The following is a 19,946-nucleotide window of genomic DNA, read 5'->3' on the forward strand; positions in this document are numbered from 1 at the left end:
AAATGCTCATTTATTATACATGGCAACGTGGAGTCTCAGGTGCCAGTTCCTTATCTCATGTTCACCTTCATTTGCGTCAAGTTCTTCCCAAGAACCTACAATATCGTAATATATCAGCATAGTAAATGTTTGACCTTTTGTAATTGACAGATGGAAATTTTGTCAATGCACAGATTTTTTTAAATGCCAGCCAAGATTTTTTGATACAGCACCCAGTGTACTGATAACTACTGGATCACCACTGCCAGTTTAGATTATAATTTTTCAACTTTGATTTTCAAGTCCTGATACTATCTAATCTTCTCCAATTCTTTGTTCACATTACCACATTAATAATCCACACTTTTTTCTTTTCAACAACAATAAAATTTGGGTTATGAGCCAAGAATTTTATCAAGTTTATATTCAGAAATTCCACAGTATTTTAACTCATTTTCACCACTTTTTCAACTATTAAGTTCCCACCAATTTTCATAACTGGCAAATGATAATTTTTACAGTTATTCCACTGAATCATTTTAGCAATTGTCTTATATAATTGCTTATAATCAGTTTCCTTCACAAGCTGAGTATATGATTTACTGCTTCTTTGCACAGTTTACACTTTGAATTATTTGAACATTTTTCAATTCCGTCCTTGATTGCATTAGTTTGAGTAGTTTGCTCTTGAGCAGTCAAAATCAAGGTGCTGGTGATGACCTATAAAGCCCTAAATGGTTTGGGTCCGGGATATCTGAGGGAACACCTGCTGCCGGCATCAAGCTCCCTTCGTCCAGTGCACTCCCACAGGGAGGGTCTTCTCAGGGTGCCACCGGTATGAGATTGCCGGTGGACGACACCCAGGGATAGGGCCTTCTCAGTGGGGGCGCCTGCCCTTTGGAACCAGCTGCCAGTGGAGCTTAGGACTGCCCCCGACCTCCGTTCATTCCGCCGGGACCTGAAGACCTGGCTCTTCAAGCTCTCTGGCCCAGGCTGAGAATTTTAATTTTAGTTTTAATTTTAATTTTAACTGGGGTTTTACTTATTCAGGGATGAATATAATTTTTTTTAAAATTTGTTTTTAACTTTTGTATTTTTGTTTTTAATCACCCTGTAAACCGCCCTGAGTCCTTCGGGAAAGGGCGGTATATAAATGTAATAAAATAAATAATAAATAAAATCAAACCTTCAGTTTCTTTTTTTAAATATTCTAGTTGTAAGCCATTGCCATTGCCAGGTTTTATCTTTATCCACTTTCCCCTTGATCTTTTGTAGAAATTGATCATGCAATGCTTTTCCTTGCCAGCACTTTGGTAGTGCTTTTATTATAATTATTTTGATATTCATGTTTTGTTTCCCGCACATTCAATAAGTTCCAGCTTCAGTGCATGTTCTTTACTGTCTTTTACAGAACCGTCCAATGCATTCTTTCCTTTTTTTTTTCGCAGTTTGTTTGATACGAAGTAAACTTCTGCCTCTATTTCTGTGGGGCAGATATAGAGTAATATATCAATATCACTACAAGGATATAATCTATAATGAATAAATATCAGTTTTCTTCTTTTTGGGTTCAAATTGCCCAGTTTAGCTGTGTCCAGTTATTAATTCCAGAAGTTTATTGTCTCACAGATATAGCCCAGACTTTGATAATGTTTCCACTGTTGAATTTTGTCTTTAGTAATGTTCTCACTCTTTAAAAATGTGATTAGTAAAGAATACACCCAATTTGTCTATACCTATTATCCAACTGTAAAATGCCCAGTTTTGCAAGCTACCATCCTGATGGTTTCTTATAATATTTGCCAATGAATGGATTTCAATTTCTGATTTTCCATAAAACTTCAGATCATCCATATAAAGCAAATTGAGATTTTATTATTTTATTTTATTTTATTATTATTAGCTGTTTGACAGCCAAGATATGTTTTCTTCAAAATAACTGAAAGTGGGATCATAATAAGGGTGAAATGAATGACCCTGAAAGCTGCCTCTTCTAATTAGGTTTTTGTCCAGACTTTTCAGTAGTTGGAGGCACAATCTTCAAATTTAGCACTGTTAACTTGAAAAATAAACATTGTGTCCTAAGAAAGTTACACAAAAATTTATGTTGGGGGTTTGGTAAATCTATACATATTTATGATTATCAAGTAAAGAGAAGGCTATAATAAAAAAATCTGAACAACTGAATTAGATAGTAAAATTTGATAGGTTATCTAGTCAGATGGAAGTTGGCAATAAAAATGGTTTATTATCTCTCATAATCCATCTTATAAGAGTCATGTAATCAAACATATTTGGATAGAAAGAGTACTTACTCCAAGGTCTATGTTATTATGTGGTTGCAGAAAGACTGTTTTATTACTTACAGGCTTATGAAGATTTAATTCTGAGCAGTGCTAATGTCGCAACATATTCTATATTTCTATATCTGCCCCTACACCATAACTGATTATGTGATTTAGAGTTTTGTGTGAAATATTATAGATATTTAATTTCTCCTTTGGGCAATCTGTCACATTTCCTGTGCTAAAAGTTTTTGAAGCAGCTTTATGCAAATTCAGAATTTGCATCTCACTGTTGGGGGTCTCTAGTGTACACACTTGTAGCTACATACCTGTGGTTATGATCTGATCCCCTCAGACCTGCCTGAGAATTAAACCTTTTTGCATCAGTATATTTTTTGTGCTCATTAATAATGTTGACAGAGATATGGAATCCACCCAAAATGCCAAGTTCCAAGGCTCGGTCTCTGGCATTTCCATATAAAGGGTTCTCTGAAACTACAGCTAGGCAACTCCTTTCAGGAAGACCTATTTTTCAACTTTGATTTTGAAATCCTGATACTTTCTGATCTTCTCTAATTCTTTCAAAATTGAAATAATTGAGTCTGTCAAATTGTGCCACCAAAAAGCTAAGAACTAGTTTGGAGGGGGGGGGGAAAGAAAGGAATAAAAAGAAGCATCAGTTGAGATGATGGATCAGACTGAAAAAATGCAGCCCCTAGAAATGAGCAGCAGAGAAGGGAGGGGAGGGGAGGGAGGATATATAGAAGGAAAAAAGAGCTAAAAACACGGTGGTATTAAGTAGCCAGTGTAGAAAGCAGTGTAAGCCGTGTAATTTGAGGCCAAGCAACTCTCACCACAGGGAGCTGAGCCAGAGTCCAGCGGGGGACAGCAAAGAGGACTCTCTGATTTATATTTTTGAGGAAGGGAGGAAAAAGAAGGGAAAAAGTGTCAGGGACTTGCAGTAATGCTCCTGTAAGGAAGAAATATGCTCCAGTAAACTTTTCTGAATGACCTCGGGCCAGTCACGGGCTCTCAACACTAGGAGGTTGGAGGTAAGGGTAACCCACTTCTGAAATCTTGCAAAGAAAACCGCGGGGACTTGTCCAGATAATTTCCAGAAGTCAAAAACTGACCGGAAGACACACATACAAAAAAACCTTTCTGAATTTAGCCATCCCTTGATATGTATGTATAAAACAAGATGGAAAGAAGGATACTATTACAACATCCTAGTTCTTGGTAAGAACTCAATGTATATGAAGGCCAGCACCAGCTAAAGAACTGGCAGCTGTTTGACAACATCAAACAGAAGTGAATACATCAGGAAAATGACAAAAAATTCGAAGTCCAAGCTTAGTGGAGGTAATACCCTCAAGGCAATTAACAGCTGGGCAATTCCGTCATTAGGTACACTGCTGGAATAGTGGATGTTGTAATGTATCTGTATAGTATATGTGTGAATTCAGGCAGTGTGATCTTTTGCAATCGACAGGTGGAAATTTTGTCAATACACCAGTTTTCTAACTGCCGTTCATGATTTTTTTTGGTATTGCATTTATTTATTTATTTAAATGTATTTATGTTTATTACTATTGGGAATAAACTGCTAGTCACAAATATTTAAGAAGAATTTTTCATTTTCTCTCTGGGGGAAAATTAGGGAGATAGGGGCTTCCCTCCTGCTAGTGATGGTAAGATTTCTTCACCTTGCCTTCTACACATTCCATAACATCCTTCTCCTATTCTTGACATTCAAGAAATTGTAAAATTCATTCCTTAATTATCTGGATCAGCTAAGGAGGTGAATGTTCTCTTTCCTTTAGACATACTCTGGGAAACGTTTGTTTAAATAACAGTTATTCACTTACATATTAATGCAGCAAGGTCTTTAATCTCATTTACCATAAGGGGTTCTTCCCAGTGTGGACTATTATGAAAAAGCCTTATCCAATGTAGTACTTTCCAGATGTGCTGCGTTTCAGTCAGTTGAATCACTTGGTTCTGTAGGAGTTGCAGATTAACATGGAGGGCATCAAGTTAGAAAAAAATGTCCTCAATGCTCTAAGACAACTATTGTAGAAGGAAAGAAAAGAAGGAGAGCATAATTAATTAATCACAAATGTAATCTTGACTTTGGAAATTGTAACTAGGATCTCATTTGTGTAACTAACTTGTATACATTGCAAGTCTAGAAGAGACTTGCCTTTATTCTGGGGTTTCTGATGACTGATGTTCCAATAAAACTATTTTATGTCATTAAAATACTATACGTTCCTTCCTTTTAAAAATGAATTTCATCTGTTGCCTAGTGCATAATACCAATTAATTTGAAATATGGCTGCAGTTACTTCCCTGTTCAAAAAAATCCGGTATTGTGTAGTCCCTTATTATTAGTCCCTGGTTCTTTTCTCTGACTTGTGCCAGAATTGCTTAAGTTAGATTCCATAACATCATGCAGTATGCAAAATGATGCTCTTAGAACTGTACACATTATCTTGAAATAATTTCAAAGTGGTTCTGAAAAAACTTTATAGAAAGAAAAACACATTATTTCTTAACTTGTAAATGGTTTCTTCATTCAAATTCTTAATGTTTCTAGTGGTTTCAGAATACTTTGTTTTCTTCCCAGCGGAGCGTATTGCATTATTATGTCTGAAATATAGAAGGTTAAAGCATACTTGCTGTGATAGATGATCTTTTGCAAGTATAAAAAAATTGACCCCTTCCCCCAGCTATTCATTATCACAGAGCAAAATTATATTTTAAACAGATCCACTCATAGAGTATGGTGAGCATAGCAAAAGACCAGAACGTTAAGAAGTGTTTTTGACATAAAAAAGAATGCATCAGCAAAACCATTAGCCTTGTAAAACTTTTGGAAATAAACTCAAATGGAAAAGGGAGATGTGTGAAATGAAATATTTTTATTTCAATTTGCAATCTTGAGACCAAATTGAAAACATTAAAGTTAGGAAGAAAATGCTACTGGTAGCTATTTGGGAACAATGCTTTAAAATAGCAGATTCATATTTCCACTTGCTCATATTGATAATGTGCTAAAATTATCATAGAATAGAAACAAGATTATATTTTAAAAGTTCAGATCAGAGTTCTTACAATTAAATGACTCCTAATAGCACCAGTCAAAAGATAGTAATATATATATATATATATATATATATATATATATATATATATATATATATATATATATATATATATATATATATGTCTCTGTGTGTGTGTGTGTGTATATATATATATATATACACATCCCAGAAGAAGGAAGCTAAAGCCTGATGATGACGGATGGGATTCCGTTGAAACGTTGCGCCTACACCTTTAGTTCTACGCGGGGAAAAACCCGAAAAACCAAGGATCCGTGTATATATATATATATATATATATATATATATATGTATATGTATATGTATATGTATATGTATATGTATATGTATATGTATATATAGGTATATATAGGTATATATAGGTATATATAGGTATATATAGGTATATATATATAGGTATGTGTGTGTGTGTGTGTGTGTGTGTGTGTGTATATATATATATATATATATATATATATATATATATATATATATATATATATATATGTATAAATGAAAATCAATGTCTTGTAATCTGTGGAATTTGGTAAATTGATTAGGATGGTAATACAAGAAAAAATTAATATTGAATATTTTTATTTACTTTCCTAATATTAGATTATAATATCTTAAATGTCTTCTACAGCCCAGTGAAATAGAGTCACAAGAATATATTGATGATTATTACTACAGGCTATAAAATAAGTATCGGTCAACAATAATACCTTTACAAGGATCTGCACTTGTACAGCAGTTAACTGATTTGTCACAGGCTTTGCTGCAAATCTTATAAATTGTACATTGTGGGCTTTGTACAGCTGTCCCTGTTCCCAGTTTAACCATGTTCAGAAAATAGGAACAATCTGATTAAGCCTGCTGACTTCTCTCCTACCAGTGATTTAACTGAAATGATGTTTTTCCTCTGAAGTATTTTATTTTATTTACTTCTCAAATTTATAACGCTGCACAACACCACAGCAACTCTGGGTGACAAGCCACACTGAAAGCAATATGAGAACAATATTACAAACGAGAGAATAATTATATGCATCCAGAGCAATAAATCATACAACCTAATGTATGCACTCCCATAAATTTTGCTGCTGTGATCAGACTTGTTTTTCAGAATTTAATTTTATTTAGAAAATTTACAGAAGAATAGGCAAAGTATTTTTCTAAGTTCTATGTTACTGAGTTAGAGGGACATAAACTAATGCTTGAATTGTGAGGGATCCTATTTAATCAGATGCTCATGTCTTTTGCCCAAACTAATCTAATCCAGGACCCTTATATAAAAATAATTGTTATTGTTTCAGGTTTTAATAACAGTATTATCTGCAGACACCTTTAATGCTGAATTTATTTATTCACTTTCTGTAGCCATCCATCTCAATCCAATTGAATCCTAGAGGATTCTTTGATTCATTTTCTTTGATGCCTCATTTATACAATACTGACTTTTCTTTTTTTCTCAATTTAAGCAGCAGTGAGCTGAGTTTTAACAGTAGCACATATCTTGTCAGCAATTCCCCATCTAAATATGTCAGTCATAAACAAGCTTCTAGAGCCATCTGTACTTACATTTCTTCCCTTTTCCTTTATCCCAGTTTATCCCTGGTTTCCATGTTACTTTTTCAAAAATATAATTTTGTTGAAGTGTTTAAGCACAGTAAAAGCTAAGATCAACTCAACTCAACTCAACTACTCCCCATTACCTAACTTTTATCTATATGCAAGCCAGAAATTATCACCTTTTCAGTCCTGGTTCAACAAAAAGTTTATTAGGAGTTGCTAGAAATAACTTATCCCTGATTAAATAGTTCAACTATATATTCCTTCTTTTTGTTCTTCACAATCTTAATCTTTAAATCATTCTAATGAAATCAGGCTTTAATCTTTCATCAGTCTTTGGGCTTCAAGAGGAGTCTTCAGAGCTTTCACCTGCCATCATCCAGGACCTCTTTTTGCAACTGTTCCATTTCCAGATCCTTTCTTTGATTTATCTTTTGTATTCCCGTTTTGGTAATCTCAGTTTTGTTGTCTATGTCAGGGTAAAAGTTTTTAACTTTTTTTGCATCATCTTCCAAAATGTGTTCATTGAAATCTGTACTCTTTCTGAAATTTTTGCTATTAATATCTCAATCCAATTATCAAAAAATTCTTTAAGGTAAGATTGTAACCAGTTTAGCCATTTTAACTCTTTTCTACCTGGTCCTTTAGTTTCCACCAACTTCATTAAGACTTAGTTCCTAATATGGGTTTAATTTCATTTCTGTCATTTCTCACAAGTATATTTTAATAATATTCTTGCTTTACAGACCTTACAGCAACCCCACCCCCACCCCCCAAATATTCTAAATCTCTGTGCTCTCCCAATCAGTTTAAAACTCTCCTAAATCATCCCTCCTCCCTACTTTTTTGCTTTTTGTCAATTGTATATTACTTTAAAATTTAGGTCTCTGTTTAAATTTCCTAAATCCAAAGAAAGTAAAACCCACTAGTTGTCAAATTAAGCCCTCCATTTTGAAAATCTCTAATACTCATAAAACGGTTAAATTAATTATTTTCAAATGTGATAAGATAGTGAGTTCAGCTGGCTTGTTGTCCTTATTAATGGCTCCACTGCTGCTGAAAGCAAAGATATCATCTGCTTCAGCTTCTGGTGCTCAGACCCTTGGGAGATTGCTGTTTTATGGTCTCCTCCTCATGAGGAGCTGCCATTCAGAGCAGTCCTGGGTGATCTCTGGTTCTCTCCTCCAGAGAGCTTCAAAGGACCAGTCTGCTTGCTGGTATTTCATTCTACACCATCGTCTTCATCTCTGCTCATTTGCAGAGACATCTTCAGTCCACCATGACTCACAGTGGAAGCCCCATTTCCAGGGCTTTTTTTCTCATAGAACGCTCAGAACGGTGTTCTGGCACCTTTTTTGGATGGAACCTTGTAGGGTAGGCAAGGCGGGTTGTATGACACTTGTGAGTTCTGGCACCTTTTTCTTTTACAAAAAAAGCACTGCCCATTTCCATGTTCCCTTTTGAGCCTCTTGTTATTCCCATGTTGCTGCTACAGGTAGCCTTCAACGTATGTTCCTAATGAAGCCAAGAGTTTTTGTCAAAACTCACGACGGTCATAAGTCAAGGCACTCACCCAATCAGACCCAAAATTCTGACTTTTTTGGTGGTGAATACCACAGTCATTAAGCTTCCAGTTATGTCAATACTCACTTCAATGCAAAAAGGACATCTCTCTGAAAAATGCATACCATTCACAGGGGAAAAAAATCGCAATCAAGCTTGTAAGCCTTTTTGGTTATTCAAACATATTGGAACACATTGGGCTTAACATGCTGTTGGAGAGTTTTCTTTGAAAACCAAGAGGAGTTTAGCAGCAAGGCATCTAAAACTGTTTAGAGAGTCATGATTCAGCAGTTGGCAGGGATGTAAACAGCTCTGAGATTTTGTCTTTTATAGTTAACTATTAAATTCTCCTAGCATATTTAATAGGAGTAGAATAGCAAAGAAAGGTGGATTGGTTTGCATTGGTGTTTTTCTGGAAATTAAATTAATATGCAGTAATAAAGGAATGAAAGATTCTAGGAAATATGCATAAGGTATCCAAATAGGGAACAGCTTTGTATCAAAATTGTTTTTCCCCCTGTTCATTATTGCAATGGGAAGAAAAGACTTAATGAAAATAGTCTAGTTCATATTCATTAATTACATTTGATCACGGAGACCAATATTGTTTATATCTTCTTAGTTGAAAAAGAAAAAAACCCTCTTATATTCCATAAACTAATCATATCTAGCCAGAATAGTAAGTATATGTGTGTGTGTGTGTGTGTGTGTGTGTGTGTGTGCGCACGTGCACGTGCACGTTTCCATAGGTTGTAAGCAGAATGATAAATGTATTGATGTAAGTAGAATTATGGAAAAGGGAATCATATGGCCCTCATACTAACCCCTATTTAAATGAGCCCTTAAATCTGTAAACTACCCAGAATCATCACTTGTCTAAATTTGATAATTAATTAAAAGTAAATATAACCTGGCTCCCCCCCAACTTGGAGAAGTGTCATTTGTGGGCCCCATGTAGGATGTTTGTTTTGGTAGTAATTATACTCCACTTCCAATTGTTTCTTTCATATAGTTTCTGCATTATTTTATTATTGTTGTTTCATATTGTATGGCATCCAGAATTGAAACAGAGGCAAGCAGTCTGAAAATGCAATAAATAAATGAATAAATAAATCTGGTGAGTACTTGATGGTGCAATCTGTTCTGCTTTGGTTTGTTCTTTTGTCTTCTCTGACGTACAAACACTAGAGTAATGGCTGGCTACGTGTTCCCTAAAATTATGAAACAGATGCTTGTTTCATTCTGTTGTGTGATAGCCTGCTTATGGTTCCAGGAAAGATGGTGACATACGCGAATATATTCTCATTTTCAAAAAGCCCCAACAATACTTACAAGTAAAAACAGATGAGGATTTTTTTTTATCCACAAGGTGTATCAAGAGTAAAGGTTTGAAAAATGACTTCCTTGAAAGATTAGCTTCAAGAAACAAGTTTTCTCAAATCTTGATAGATATACTTAATTCCAGTTACTAGGCATGAAAGAAAAAAAATGGAGCTGAAAATACTGATATAACACTTCCATAACTTTAATGAAATATGCTTGTTTACTCTCCAATTACAAACTCAGAAATAAGTTCTACAAGTGCAGTCTAAAGAAGCACAGATCTGTTGCAGAGAGCATGGAAATCAGTTCCAATGTAAAAGGACTAGTTTTTATTGCATTTTTCCTTTGGCTGTGTGATTACATTAAATTCAGATATGTGTTTCACAGTATTTTAGAAAATGTGTGCTGTCAAAGACAACTGCACTTTCCTATGCATTGAAGAGAGCAGTGATATAGTGGATAAGGTGTTGAATTGTGACTGGGGAGACCCAGGATCACGTCCAGCATTAGCTGTGTAAACACTCTGGGTAACACTGGTAAAAAGAGAAAGGGAATAAAACTAACAAATAAATAGAAAAGCAGAAAGAGAGACTAATAAGAAGGACAAATTGTTAGTTGCGAAGTCGTGTCCAACCCATCATGACCCCATGGACAACGTTCCTTCAGCCTTCCTGTCCTCTACCATCTTCTGGAGTCTATTTAAGCTCACGCCTACTGCTTCAGTGACTCCATCCAGCCACCTCATTCTCTGTAGTCCCCTTCTTCTCTTGCCCTCGATCTTTCCCAGCATTAGGCTCTTCTCCAGTGAGTCCTTCCTTCTCATTAGATGGCCAAAGTATTTAAGTTTCAACTTCAGGATCTGGCCTTCTAAAGAACAGTCAGGGTTGATCTCCTCTAGGACTGAATGGTTTGATCGCCTTGCAGTCCAAGGGACTCACAGAAGTCTTCTCCAGCTCAAAGGCCTCAATTCTTTGGCGCTCAGCCTTTCTTATGGTCCAACTTTCACTGCCATACATTGCAACTGGGAAGACCACAGCCTTGACTATACACACGTTTGTTGGCAGGGTGATGTGTCTGTTTTTTAGTGTGCTGTCTAGATTTGCCATGGCTTTCCTCCCCAGGAGCGTCTTTTAATTTCTTGGCTGCAGTCTCCATCTGCGGTGATCTTGGAGCCCAGGAAAATAAAATCTGTCACTACCTCCATTTCTTCCCCGTCTATTTGCCAGGAATTGAGAGGGCCAGATGCCATGATCTTGGTTTTCTTAATGTTACGTTTCAAGCCAACTTTTGCACTTTCTTCCTTCACCTGCAACAAGAGGCTCTTTAGTTCCTCTTAGTGTGGTATCATCTGCATATTTTAGGTTGTTGATATTTCTCCCAAGAAGGACAATACCTCCATATAATCAAGACCAAAATAGCTAATGGGGAGTAAAATTTAGAGAACCAAAACACTAGTTTAAAAGAATCATATCCTATTATCTCTGATGCTTTATCAGAAGAAACATTGCCAAATATGATACAATTTCACCTTTGAATTACAGTACTGAATATATTTACATATAAATATTCTTGAAGAGGATATTAAACTGAAGTATTTAAAAATTATTCTGGGGAAAAGATGAAATTACCCAATTGTGTGGAGAAAGGAAGTAGGATATATGGAGAGTTTTACAGTTGACTGTTTTAAATTTCTTTTTTAGTTATTTAATAAAGTATATTGCTTTGCAAAACTATTGGAAGAAGCTAAGGGGCTGAAGTGGTGTAGGATAAAAAATATTTCTTCACTTCCATAACTGCTATAGAATAAGCTTGATATACTGTAGAAATCATTGCTAAGATATAATCAGATTCAAGAGGAGTTTTTCTCCACCTGTTTTCTAATCATCTTCTGATGTGCTTCACTGCCCTCATCTGAGTTGTATTTCAAGGAGCTGATGGGCTCAGCACAATTTATTTATTTACTGAAATTTGTATGTTTTCCCAGTCAAGGGCCCTGGACAGCTCATAGTTACGTGAATTCCAAAATCAACTATCAGTAACAACAATTCTACAGTAAAACGGAACATTCACACAAGTATAAACAAGACATGAGAGTTAGCAGCCCCAGTGTAGCAGTCCCTTGCATAAATCAGTATCTTTCCTGCCTTTGGAAGATTAAAGCAGAGAGAAGGCCAATTCAACATTGGGAGGCAAGTTATTCCATATGGCTAGAGAAAGTGTTTGGGAATAATCAAATCAGCTGCTTGGGACATTTCCTCATTTCACAAAATAACAGGACCAATGTTTTCTGGAATCCATTGGCAACGATTTACAAAATAATCGCCCATTTCAAATGTTGTTTTCAAACCAAATATCACATTAAACAATTTCTTTAAAAATAGTGAATGTGGAGTTGTAGGAGAACTCTTCCTCACAATTTCCCCCCAATTTATCTACACCAGAGATCAGCTCACAATTTCGTAGAAACAGATATTGCTTACTGTAATATACAAAGCAACCACTTTCCCTAATGCAGTTGATTGAAAAACAGGCAGACAGACCAACTGGTCAAGAAAAAGTCTTCTGATGTTAGTGCAGTGAACTGAGAAGAATGACTTAGGATAATACAGTTTCCTTTCTACTCTCTTTTCATGTATTCCTCAAGGGTCTTGAAATACATTTGTGGGGGAATATGTGTATAAAGATGCTCTGTAGAATTTATCAGAACCAAAAGGCTGTGGACCATTTCTCTGTGAAGTGAGAGGAGATTCTTGTTTAGTGAATTTACCCTGTAGGACAAAGAAGATAATGGGAGCTAGCAAAAGGCATGTAAAAAACAAGGAGCACTAAATAGAACGAACAACCACCTACTTTTCACTGAATCACAGCATTGATATACAGTTCCCTGGGCTGAAATATAGCCATTTCATGTGCATCCAAGTGAGTCTCAAAGGAATACTATAAACTCTCTAATGTAAAGATGTATCTGCCTGCTGTAGCATCTGTCTTTTGGTTCTAACTCTCAAACCTAGTTTAATGTACAGTTTAATACAGGAGTTCCCAACCCCTGGGCCTTGGCCCATTACCGGGCCGTGGCCTATTTGCAACAGGGCTGCAAGAGTGACAGGCTAGCGCACACATATTGTGCATAGCTTGACTCATGCAAGTGGTGGGCTGGCACTCACATGCATGCATACACAGCTCAACCACAGGTAGTTGAGCTGCATGTGCTTGCATGTGTGCACTAGCCCATCCCTCGTGCAAGTTGAACTGTGCTCACAAATGTGTGGCAACCTGCTGCTTGTGTGGCCTGGTTTCTCTCTACCCCTCCAGCAAAGCCGGAAAGGTTGGGGACCGCTGGTTTAATAGATTCAACTGGAACTCCTGTCACAAATTTCATTGACAGCCATGAATTCAGTGATTGTCCTAAGAATGGTGTTCTTTCTTTCTGCTTTAGCTTTTACTGTCTTATCGTCAAGTGATATGAACTATCATGAATAGAATGCCTTATCTAGAGATAAATAACATTATATTTAATTGTCTGCCTTTATTTGAAGTACAGTTTTCAGATACTTGCAAATTGGAGGATTATGGTGCTGCTAGTCAGATATCCGTTCTCAGAGAAACATGGTAAAATTCATTTTTAAGCAAAGCAAAAGCTTTCCAGTTAAATAGAAAAGCTTTTATGCGGCATCATAATACTAATCTAAATGTTTCAGTTTAGAGGACATACTGTATAAAACAAATCCATTAAATAGTATGTTTATACAGGAACTGACCCAAATATGTTGGCAATTTTTAACCCTATAGATTAAAGCAGCTTTCTGTGGAAACTCTGATTTTGGTGAAATGTAGCAGGTCAATACTTTTTGCTAAAAAACAAAACAAAACAACCTTCTAAACTTTTTTTTGTCAGGGTGTGGACATTGTAAGAAAATGAAGCCAGAATATGAGAAAGCCGCAGAGATACTCCATGCAGACAGTGATGTAAGCTAATTTCCTTTCCATTTTCAAATGATCCATAATAAGTAACTGAAATAATAAAAATGTTCTTGTTGCAATTATTTCATCTTCCCAAGGGTTTGCAAAAAAGATAGTTTCAAAGTATAATCTCATTGGTAATGCATGAGTTATGCCAAAATTATTAGGAAGAACATTGTGTGTTTAAACACAAACAGAAAAAAAATGTTATATTCAGCCATTGAACCTTCTGTTGTGCATAATAAGATAAAGCTCAAATGTACCAGACTTCTTTGTTTCCTCTATTAATTAAAAATTTCATGTTTAATGTAAAGAAATTAAGAAAACAATGGCTTGGATTTTTGCCAATTACAGGTGTGCTAATAAGAACCTTCCAACTTTAAGCATTTAAGTTTTCATTTTAATGTAAGTGTACCTAGAAGATCAATTGTACTGATTAGTCATGCCTTAAGTAGGAACAGATCTTCACTTAGGCACTTAATACCTTTTTCGTGTTATCTTAAACCTCTCTTTCTCTAATGGTTCAAGGGCTTGAGACAGAAAGTGGATAGAATTTGGGATTTCAATATTTGAGACAACTCCCTTCTGCGTTTGTCAATCCAAGCGTGTATGGAACTTATTCCACATTATATATGATGCGTTGTTTCTTACTGAGTGCTGTTTATTGTATTTTAGCTACATTTTTATTACTGTTAAATTGGATTATTTTATTATTTTTAAAACTTCTCTTGATTAATTGATTTTAATGTTTCATAAGATCTGTGATAAATTTTGCAATTCTGGAAAAGACCATCAGGAAAGATCTTCTCTTCAAATGGCATTTATGTAAACGTGTATGTAAAATTACTTTAACCAAAGCCCAAGGACCCATCATTATAGAGGTTCTTCAGGGTTGATCACTACTATTAGCTGTGAAGCTATTCACCAGCTTAATGTTTATTTCTTGGTACTATTTTTCCCTTCCCTTTACAGCATTAAATTAAATACTGTAATTAAACAAATGTTTGGTTAATTGGTTGGGCATTTTCAGAAGGATTATCCTTGAGTGGATAATGTGTTTGTCATAACAAAACTTGTAAAACTCTCCAGAGTTGGTGATGATGAAAGGTTCCACAACATTTGTATTGCCTTTCTAAAGTGATTGTAAATTGTAAAGGTAAAGGTAAAGGTCCCCCCGCACATGCATGCTAGTCGTTTCCAACTCTAGGGGCCGGTGCTCATCTCCGTTTCAAAGCCAAAGAGCCAGCACTTGTCCGAGGACGTCTCCGTGGTCATGTGGCCGGCATGACTAGATGCCAAAGGCGCACGGAATGCTGTTACCTTCCCACCGTAGTGGTCCCTATTTTTCTACTTGCATTTTTACGTGCTTTCGAACTGCTAGGTTGGCAGAAGCTGGGACGAGTAACAGGCGCTCACTCTGTTATGCGGCACTCGGGATTCGACCCGCCAAACTGCCGACCTTCTGATCAACAAGCTCAGCATCCTAACCCACTGAGCCACCGCGTCCCTGATTTGTAAATTGTAGATAACTGTAAATTCAGAGTCTCCATTTATATGCATTGTTCACAACTTAGGATATACTGGTACAGGCATTGTTTTATATTGCAGAAACCAGGTGTTTTGGCAGCAGTAGATGCAACTGTCAACAAAGCTGTGGCAGAAAAATTTCACATATCAGGATTTCCAACCCTCAAGTTCTTTCAGGATGGAGAAGAGAAATACATCTTGCCTCACCTCCGTACAAAGAGTAAAATTGTGGAATGGGTGCTAAAGTAAGTGATCTCAACAATGAAATATTTGGAAATAATCAAGCTGTTCCTGGTTACTATTTTGGAAGGCTGGAAACATAGCATAGGCTTGCTTGTTCTTCCAGTCTAGTTCCCGTAATTTGCACAGATCACAGAGTATTTGCTCTGAAACTTGAAATCAATTCTCACTTCAGACTATAGTATTGATCTGGTGATGATTTGGATGTAAACTATGGATGGTGCAAATAAGCAGGGAAGGAGTGACCATTCAGCTCCAACATGCATATGTGATGCTCCAGACTGACCTGCAAAATTCATGTGTGAAGCAAATCGTTTCATCTGCATATGTTCCCAAATAGACATATATTAAAAATGCACTTTGTCAAGGATGAGAGATTTGCCAGGAAGGGGAACTGAAACTATTGACCAGGAAACATGAAAACTACCGTGTATCCATGAGTAGTACTCTTACTAGGTGATACTACCAACATCTGGCATCAAGAGGTCTGTTGTGTTGTTACTCAGAACAGCAAGATACCTGATTTGTGAATGGCCATATCTCCAAGGAAGATGTGTTTATCATTTCAAAAAAGTTGACCACCAGTGTCTTTATTCATAAAAGCCACATACCTCTAGATTGGATTAATGAGCTATCAAATATTTTGTTTTGAGTTAGGTTAAAAAAATCTTTATCCCAAGCTCCTAATTTGGGGAATTGTAGACAAATATTGTGAGCTGAGTCTCAATGTATGTAGAAAGGTGCAATTCAAGAATATGGTATTTATAGTAGCATTCTTGTTGGTATTAGGTACAGTACCATAGTCGCATTCTAGCTGAATATTCATAATTAAAGTTGTTAATCAACCAGGAACAAATGGTACCCTTTTAAGAAAATGGTAAATTTGTGAATTAAAATTCTGTATGATATACAACTGGGTCACTTACGCACAAGAATATACAAGTGCCATTTTGGAAGAAGTTATTAATTCTTAATCTCAAAAAAGTTTTAATTAATAGCATTTGGCTGTTTTACTAGTTGTACCTCTTGAAATCCAGTTTAATTAATTTGGCATCATACTAGCTTTATGCAAGAATTTAGAGCATAAAACGTCCATGCTAATACCTTGCATGTATTAGTTCAGCTAGGTTTCCATGGGAAGCCTGTTTGGCATAGAACAAGTAATCGAAGAGCTGTTGTTGGATTGCTCCCAGGACTGAGCTGTGAATGGGATGGAAAATTTGTTATTTTGGACTATTAACACTATTCAAATTACATCCGTATCTCAACCTGCTTATATAAACTCACTGTATCTCCTAATGTAACAAAGATAGAAGCCAACAGAAGGAGGTATTGGAATAATAAAAGAAAAGACTAAATCTTTTTTTCAGTGAACATCCTGTTTTTCACTTTCATAAAGTAACAGCATTATCATAACTTAACTAGGTTAATGTTTGCTTTTGAAATAGCTTTTTAGGCACTGCAGTTCCACTTATTACTATTTGGTGTATGATGACACCATGACAGAACACAAGTAAACATATATACACAGTCCACGTAATTATAAGTAAAACTTTTATAAAGGTATGGCAGTGCCGTCGTAACTGGTTGTCCAATTCAGCTATCCAGGCAGTGATCAGCTCTGGCATTGCTTCCTGCAGATTTTCTAGGGAACCAGAGAATGCATGTTGTGGGCAATCTTGCACAATATATTTAATAGTTTGCATATCAGCGTCACAATTGCAGCAGAAGAGTTATTTCTATTGCCATTGATACATTGAATTAATATTTTAAATAATTGGTAACATTAATTATCTGCCAGCCTAACATTGTAGTTCCACTACAGTTAGAATATCAAGATAAAGCAGAGCTCTTCATAATGAGAGCTAGCCTTAACAATTCTCATTTTGATGGATTGGTACCCAAAAGAGTACAATTAGCCCTATTTTTGAGTTACTTGAAATGACCCTAACCCAAAAGCCTTAACTCAAGGCTTGTTCCCACAAGACATGCTTATGGTTGAGTTTGATTTGTTAGATTAACTGTGGTCAGTTAAAAAAAAACAACTTCCAGGCTCTTATGCCCATTATGGAGGAATAGGAAATGTACAATCTTGTCTCCGGGTAATAATTCCTATTTTGCCTTGATATCTGAACTAATTGTGCACCCTGAAATACAATATATAATTAAAATATATTATGGATGCACGTTTGGAACAAATACATACTGTAGGCCCCTGCTTATATAAATGTTGCAATGTGTTCTTTTTTCTCTCTTCAGTCCTCAGGCACCTCCTCCACCTGAACCAACTTGGGAAGAAAAGCAAACAAGCGTTATCCATCTTGCAGGTGAAGACTTCCGAGAATTTTTGAAGAAAAAAAAGCACACTCTCGTAATGTTTTATGCTCCATGTAAGTGGATGTTGTAGTATAAAATATTGAACGTTCATCTATGCTGTATATCAGCAGAAAGAGAAATTATTTTTCTAGTATTTTTGAATTACCTAAGCATGGTTTATTTATTTTGTTCAGTTGGAACCACAGCTGGGTGGCAGAGCGCATCTCTTTCATTAGAATATCTTGGGTTACTCTTTTACTTTCTGACAATGCGGCTGTTCTGTTCCAGCCTACGACCGGCCCTGTTTGTGTGTCAGGGACAACCCTTTTTTCCTTTTTACAGTCAATAGGCTGGAAAAACCCAACCCAAATTTATTTACAGTTCAAACAAAAAAGCAAAAGAATATTTCCTTCAATAAATGAATCAAAATATCAAACAAGAGTAAACAAACAAGAGTTAAACAGAAGTATCAAGAACAGACCAGGATTCCCTTAGAATGTCTCCAAAGGGTTGCCTTCAGCAACCAGCCCCGCCCACACCTTCCCCTTTTATTATCAGTCCCAAGGCGTGGCTTCTCACTGCCTTCTCCACCTCTCACTGAGCTGCCTCATTGATTTTCTCTGCTCTGCTCTGCTCTGCTGGATTGCCTTCTGCTTCTAGCGTCTCAGAACAGATTCAGCTGTGACTCTTCTCAATCCGACATCTCATACTCACACAGCTGAGCCTCATGAGGAACATGACTGGAGGGGCCAGGCTGAGAGTCCTGCAGTGCATCATAGCCTCCCTCTGACACCAAAGGCTCTCCAAACCCCTCTTCCCCCTCCTCAGATTCATCGAATTCAGCTGCTGGGAGCACAGGCTGACACTGAATCACAACAGCGGCAGCAAAGGGGCAAAAGGAGCAACGTCATGACTTTGGAGCAAGGATGCTTTTCACTGCATTATTCGCAACAAAAAGCACTTGAACCCAATCTCAACCATGCGGCTGAAAGCAGTCAGCACTGTGGCTTTTGTCAATATTAATACTAACCAGTTAACCAAAGTAGTATAGATATCTCCCTCCCCCCACAGGTTATCACATGGTGGGTTCTGCAGGATGTCCTGAAGATGATCTCAGAGATCAAGAAGCAGTAAATTAAACAATATGAGTATACTGAAATTAAAAAAAGAAGAAAACAAAAGACAATTAAACTAAAATGGAATGTGGGGATTGCTTATCAGCACCAGCAATAATAAAAACAATAGGAGCAATAAGCCACAATCCTCATCCTGCTTAGACTGTCTCCCACAAGCAGCAACCGGATGACTGGAATGACTCCCCAGAATGGCTGTCTAAAGGCCTGCTGCTTAATTCCAAGACCACTTCAGATCACCTCACCCAGCTAAGCTGATAGATAGCAGCAGGAATATGACTGGTAGCTAATGAAGGTATTTACTGTATTTTGGATATAAGCTGAAGACTAAATGTTTGTTCTCTACAATAAGAAAGGATTCATATTTCAAGAATAGGACTTCTGGGGGTATTTTAGAATAGGTGCAACAATGGTTTTGATAGAGACGTCCACTTAACTTCTGTACTCTTGTGGTGTATAATGCTGCCTCCTTGAAATAATGGATAGCTTAATCCTCACTCTAGTAAAAGGTAAATAAAACTTGTTTAACTTCTATCATTTCATTAGTTTATAAAGGTTAGATTGGGTACTCCACAGACTCAATTTATGGTTTTTGCTCTGGTATATCCGAAATAAGCCTATTAGGGCTATGCATCTCCTTAATTATAGTTGGACTGTTTTAAGAAAAATGGGTATTAATAGTCTTACCCTATAATAAGGATAGGTTACAATTACTACCAAAAAGGAGTTGTTATTAGCTGACTTCTGAATCACATTTAGTAACATCTATACTTTTAATTACAGCCACAAAATATTTAAACAAGTTTAATAATTTCTTGCACTCAAAAGGCACTGTTTCTTCGGTTTTATTTTAGGTGAGTGTGTACATGTGTGCTGAATGCACTCATATTCAGTAGCTTTTTTCTTAATCAAACACTGTAGGGAATCACATCTCAGCTTGC

At 36.3% G+C, this 19,946-nt stretch overlaps 1 protein-coding gene across 3 annotated transcripts in view; it reads left to right on the top strand.

Annotated features, from left to right (window-relative positions):
- Window positions 1-19,946, top strand: part of PDIA5 (protein disulfide isomerase family A member 5) — a 255,436-nt gene that overhangs the window by 190,594 nt on the left and 44,896 nt on the right. Inside the window, exons 12-15 of one of the 3 annotated variants that reach the window (XM_083349868.1) lie at window positions 13,725-13,795; window positions 15,398-15,561; window positions 17,816-17,946; window positions 18,533-19,051. In XM_083349868.1, the coding sequence (XP_083205994.1) occupies window positions 13,725-13,795; window positions 15,398-15,561; window positions 17,816-17,946; window positions 18,533-18,594 (428 nt within the window). In that variant the 3' untranslated portion in view covers window positions 18,595-19,051. Of the gene's footprint in view, window positions 1-13,724; window positions 13,796-15,397; window positions 15,562-17,815; window positions 17,947-18,532; window positions 19,052-19,946 lie in introns of those variants that run through there. The other 2 variants (XM_083349867.1, XM_083349866.1) reach the window with 2 other exon arrangements.

This window comes from Vipera ursinii, assembly GCF_947247035.1.
Source record: "Vipera ursinii genome assembly, chromosome: 1".
Taxonomy (NCBI): Eukaryota; Metazoa; Chordata; class Lepidosauria; order Squamata; family Viperidae; genus Vipera; species Vipera ursinii.